Genomic DNA, 6,000 nt, shown 5'->3' on the forward strand with positions numbered 1-6,000 from the left:
GAAACAACATGTTTTATAGTTAGCATCTTTAGAACTGCCAGCACATGGTGACAATTAAAAAAAAAAAAAGATTGATTTTTAAAGCAAACTCTTTTTTAAATTCTCTAGAAACAATGAATCCCCATTGCCTACACCCTGGATAGACCAGTTACATAACCCTACCACCACCACAGTCTACCCACCTCCCACCCTGAGGCCCATGGTTATGCCACTGCCATTATCGCTCTGTTGGTATAGCACAGTGTTTCAGGGCTAGGCCTTACAGACTGTCTCCCCTCTAGATCCCCTCCATTGCCTTGGCTTATGAGAAAGCTGAAAGTGACATTATGAACAGGAAGCCTCGCCACAAGAAGAAGGACAGACTGGTGAATCAGCAACTTGCCATATACTCTTACCTGCACATTGGTACGATGAAGCCATTGCTAGCCTATCAGATAAAGGACCACCCCGAGAATTCATTCCAGTCACAGTCAGAAACTGTTTTTCCTTGGAGGCAGGGTTGGGATGGGATGGGAGGAACCGAAAGGAAACTGAGCACAGGTGCAATTCTGAAGTCATGTATAGAACATCTGTCCTTACCTCTTGTGCTTTCAGGCCTCATGCAAGCTGTGGGAGCTTTTGTTGCCTATTTCACTGTGTATGCACAGGAGGGCTTTAAACCCAGCATTCTCATTAACATCCGGGTGGAATGGGAAGATAGCAATGTGAATGACTTGGAAGACAGCTACGGACAACAGTGGGTAAGGGAAGGAGGCTCTGCCTTCAAAGTCCTGCTATTCCCCTCCTCTCACTGCCTTGCCAAGACTGATGCACAGATTTCATTTCCCTGGACAGCCTTGATGAGAGAGAGAAGGTGGAAGTTTTCTTAGTTAATAGGGCTTATGGGCCGCTTTGTTATATTGGTTTGGCCTTTGCCAGAACTCAGCCTCCTCTCTTGAATTAGATGCCTTGAGCTCACTTTCTTACATTGGCTTTGCAGTTGATATGGATGAGTGACAGGTCCAACAATATCCACAGTGGGTCCAAATCAATTAAGTTAGCATCTTCACTACTCAACCAAATAAAGAAAAAAAAAAGTTTCTTTCCAAACACAAGGAGGTGATCCTCTGTCAATCTTGGTGAGTAGGGAAGAGAGTAAAGCTTCACAGAACTACATTGAAATATTCCTGAAGTTTTCCCTCTGGGGTTTCACAGTCTCCTTTTTGTCCATTGACAGACATGGTACCAAAGGAAATACTTAGAATGGATGGGCTATACGGCTTTCTTTGTTGGCATCATGGTCCAACAAATAGCAGATCTAATCATCAGGAAAACCAGGAGGAACTCCATCTTCCAGCAGGGTCTCTTCAGGTACTGCCCACATCCAACCTGGTAGTTCAGCCTTGGGAATTCGATGCAGTAATGATGAGGGTTGGGCCTTTAATTCATGAGGCCTTGACTCCCTTGATTGTGTGGTCCTATGGCCATGTGAATTCAAAATCTGTTTGTCTTTTATGTTTCTTGTAGAAATAAAGTCATCTGGGTGGGGATTGCCTCACAGATTATCATTGCATTAACCCTCTCCTATGGGCTTGGAAGTGTCACGGCCCTAAATTTCACGATGCTCCGGTGAGTTCCTTTAAATAGTAGACAGGAAAGAGCCATCCCTGTCTGAGCTGTCACAGCCTAAGTAAATATTAGGATTCCAGTGGGGTTTTTTCCCCCTCAGGCTTTCAAATGAGATAAAACCAAATTGGCTCTATTTTAGTCAGAGATTTTGACCTGTGAGTTTTCCCAGAAGAGGCAGTGGGTCTTCTAACACCATCCCATCTCTACCTTCATCCAGTAGGCCACTTCGAAGGCATATATTGCTTCTACCAAACACAGTCCAGTTTAAATAAGAAGCTTGCCAGTTTTATGTTGTATAACCCAATGGATGTGTTGTTCTTTCCAATAGGGCAGAAAAATGAACAAGAAGCCCTCTGCCCACTGGCAGGGTACTTGGCCCTTTCTTTGGATACATTCAGACTTACCTTCCTCCCTTCTGCTTCCAGGCCTCAGTATTGGTTTGTGGCTGTGCCATTTGCCATTCTGATTTGGGTGTATGATGAGGTGCGAAAACTTTTCATCAGACTCTACCCTGGAAGTAAGTAGTAATAGGATTTTTGAGACTCTGCGTATCTACTTCAACAGACTCCTAATTTCTCATTAACCTTTTTCTACCTCTACAGGCTGGTGGGATAAGAACATGTATTATTAAGACCACCCTATTTCCCAAGCTTCCCAGTGTTCTTCATCTTCTGGCTGCATCTGGAAGACCCCTGCAACAGCAACTCATCAAAATGCAGAAAGAGAAGGCAAAAAATAGTATGAAAGATACTTACTAAGGTTTTGTACTTTCAGAGATTCAGCTGTTTATATATGATTTGCCTCTCTATACCCATCTTCCTGTTCAAAAATAGGTGAACTTCAAGGGAAGAATGACATGTTGATATGTATATAAAGTTCACTCACGTTAAGTAGTCTTGGGTAATCCAGTCACCTGTTCAGATATTCCTGCTAGATAAGATTGCTCAAACCTCCATTCCATACCTAACTAAAAGTCCAGTGACCTCCCTAGATACTCTGAATGGGACTTCATCAAGATCAAAAGCTTTTGCACAGCAAAGGAAATAGTTAACAAATCCCAGAGAGTTTTTAATTTCATAGTCCCCATGCTTAAAAAATGGTTACTTAGCTAAAGGTTTGCAAAAGGTGGAAGTGATGGCAGATTTACATCACAGCAATATGGGCAACCTCAGTTTTGACTTTCAGACATCCTTCTTAACTGTTCCCAGTCACCCACTGCATCCCTATTTATCCCGTACCATCTCACCAGTCCTTTGGGTCCCTCCCTCCTCCCAGCTGGACTCCTCCCTCCACGTCGCCCTCAACTCCAAAACTGAGCTCCATGTCCATTTTGCACAGCCCAGCTCCAGATGTTCTCCCAACCCAAAGAGGTTTTCATTTACCGTGATTCAGCCTCAATAGGGATGCACTGGGGTTTAAAATAGTAGTATTTATTTCATGTAAAATGGTTGCAAAGCACTCTCTGGCACTAATTTTATACCAGTTAAGTTTCATGCTTTAACTTCACTTTATTCATGTGTGACGCATACATCTATGTTGACAGCCCCCAGGAGGCCTCATTTTTAAGTAAAAGGTGTTTTATAAAACCCAGTCTAATTGTTGTATTTTAATAAATTTGAGTTTCTCTAGAATGCAGAGCATAGGGCACACAAAAAAGAGATGTGAATTCAATTAATTTCTTTTTTTTTTTTTTTTTTTTTTTTTTTTTTTTTTTTTGCCTCATCATTTTGTTTTTCTATGGAAGGTCTAAAAATACAGGATTTACCTTCTGAGCTCCTCTCAACCAACATCCCTGCTCTGTATCCTGAGTCTGATGTGCCTACATTTTTAAGTTGGGATTTCAGGGGGAGGATACACCTTTCATCAGCAGCACTAGGGAAAGCAGTTTTCATAGCACTTGACAAAACCTGAAAATTGCAATTTTGTTAAACTTTCCCACTCCCTGGCCTACCCAATCACTTCTCCTCCATTACTCATTTAGATAAGGACATTCTGCTGCTGATGTCTCTAGGCTGGTGTCTCTAACACAGGAAGAGGGAGACACAGAGCCACAGTTCTGTGGCATTTTCTCAGGGGTCATGCTGAGAAGCATGAAAGAGGTCAGGGGCCATCGTTGTAACTTTTTGTTAATAGATTACAATGTACAGTGTGTATTGTATGTGTATATACAAGTGAACCATGTTGGTGTCCTCAAGGTCTTTCATCTCTATTTTCAGCCACAATTAACACTGGGCTAATCTCACATCAGTAGTAGCAGTGAACTGGAAACACTTTTCAGGCAGCAACATTATGGGCTTCTCATTCCAGTCTTGACAAAGCAGCTAATGCTTTCTAAACTTCAACTAAGAATAATTTGTCCTCACTCTGTTTCTTGCCAGACTGTCTGGCTGTGACGGTTGGCAGCTCTCAGTCCTGCCAGAGCCAGCCAGGGAAGGCTTTTATAAATATAACACAAACCTTGATTTGTAACACTTGATTTGGGATTTAACTTGAGGTTGAAAGGAGTAACATTTGAACTAGAAGTCTCTTTACAGAAGGAGTCCTGTCTGGAAAAACTCTCATATTACACATACCTACTCTTACAAAAAGTTGATGCTCAAATATTACAAACATAACTAATTTAAGGAATCCCAGAAATGAGACTCATATATCAAGTTGCTTTGTTAAGTGGTAGACAGAATAAGGCAATAAAGTCCCATGTCAAAGAATTGTTTTGTTTTGTCTTGTTTTGTTTCTTGGAGGGACTACTACATTGACCCACTAAGGATGGTCTAAATATGCTTTAGAAACAATAATAGAGTTAACTTTAATTGGTTTGGCACAGTAACTCAGGGAAGCATAAAGCTGGATTTATGAGTCTGTTTTTGTATTTTGTAATTTATTAAAAAGATTTTATTTATTACAGAAAGATCATGAGCAGTGTTAGTGGGAGAGAGAAGTAGGTACCCCCATGAGCAGGGAGCCTGATGTGGGTCTCAATCCCAGGACCCTGGGGTCATGACCTGTGCTTAACCAACTGAGCCACCCAGGTGCCCCAAGTCTTTATTTTAACTAATACATGGTTTAGTCTGTTTATAAAACTGCAGCTTGTCTTAGAAAATTTGGAATATCCAAGAATAAAAAGAAAATTAAAATCACCCTAAATCTCACTGTCTAGTAATATATCTAAGCAAAAGAGTAGTTATTTCCTTGGGGCTTTTCTATACATATGTTTATTTTTAGCCAAATTGAAATATGAAGTTTCCATTCCACCTTTTTATTTACCACTGAAGATGTGATTTAATGATTGTGCAGTATTGCGTATTAAGAACACTTTAATCATATCCCCACTGTTGGGTGGTTCATTTGTGTCTGAATACTCATCTTTTTCTAAAAGGCTGAAACTGTCATTAAATCTTGTCATTAAATCTTGTTCTAAAATATCTCTGATTATTTTATACTGATTCCTCCAAATGGAGTGGAGGGTTGAGAGCATTTTTAAGAGTCTTGATACACATTACCAAGTTTACTTTCAGATAAGCAGTATCAGTTTACATTCCTGCCAGCAATAATAAAGTATTTATTTTGCCTGTCATAAAAAATATGAAGGCTCAGTCGACTATAAAAGATTTTTCTTCATTTAGCCAAGATGTACGGAGTGGCTGCTACACAGTGTGAGCATATAGCAGAGAATGAGACAGAATCATGGAGCCAATACTCCAGTGGAGGGGCAGAAAAAAAACAGAAATGGAAAAAAGGCTTTAAGAGACATAATGAGGCTGAGACAGTAAGCTGTAGGATGGGGAGAGGTGGTGATCCTACTTTAAGTGGGTGGTTAGGAAAGTTCTTTTTGTGGAGGTGAAAGAGAAGAAGCAGTCATTGTCACCAGCAAAGAGAAGAGAATTCCGGGATGACCAACAGTGAGGTGTGGCAGGGACAGGGACAGCAACAGGAAGACTGGGTCATCAGGTAGTTGGAGAAATAGGCAGGAATCATATAGGATCTCATAATCCCTGGGAAAGAAGTTGAATTTCATTACAAATACAGGGTCACACTATTGAAAATTATTAATAATATCAGTGACTTGCTCCAGTTTACATCTTATGATCGCTTTGACTTCTGTATAGAAGACAGGAAGAGGAGGGCCAGGCAAGAATGGATGCAAGGAGATGAGTTAGGCAAGGAAAGCTATGATTTAGACTAGGCACGTGGGGACAAGTATGAGAACACCTGAATGTGAAGCACCTGGCCCCTGTGAGTGTTGTGTAACTTTAACTCCATAAACAGACTTCCTTGGAAGAATTTTTTAAGGGAGGTTACCTGTAGATGATCCAAATCAAGCCACTAGAAAGGCCACCAACTTCCCCAGCTGACTCCATGTTTATCAAAATGGGGGAAAGAAGAGATACTAAG

General features: G+C 40.9%; 1 protein-coding gene across 2 annotated transcripts in view; it reads left to right on the top strand.

Moving 5' to 3' along the window:
* ATP12A (ATPase H+/K+ transporting non-gastric alpha2 subunit) overlaps positions 1–4,316 on the top strand; it is a 28,461-nt gene extending 24,145 nt beyond the window's left edge. Inside the window, exons 18-23 of one of the 2 annotated variants that reach the window (XM_004778223.3) lie at positions 282–405; positions 595–740; positions 1,217–1,350; positions 1,507–1,608; positions 2,034–2,125; positions 2,211–4,316. In XM_004778223.3, the coding sequence (XP_004778280.1) occupies positions 282–405; positions 595–740; positions 1,217–1,350; positions 1,507–1,608; positions 2,034–2,125; positions 2,211–2,239 (627 nt within the window). In that variant the 3' untranslated portion in view covers positions 2,240–4,316. The remainder of the gene's footprint in view (positions 1–281; positions 406–594; positions 741–1,216; positions 1,351–1,506; positions 1,609–2,033; positions 2,126–2,210) is intronic. The other variant, XM_045072401.1, reaches the window with a different exon arrangement.
* Positions 4,317–6,000: the final 1,684 nt, after the last annotated feature.

This window comes from Mustela putorius, unplaced genomic scaffold, assembly GCF_011764305.1.
Source record: "Mustela putorius furo isolate JIRA1106 unplaced genomic scaffold, ASM1176430v1.1 tig00004035_pilon_pilon_pilon, whole genome shotgun sequence".
In the NCBI taxonomy this organism is placed as follows: domain Eukaryota; kingdom Metazoa; phylum Chordata; class Mammalia; order Carnivora; family Mustelidae; genus Mustela; species Mustela putorius.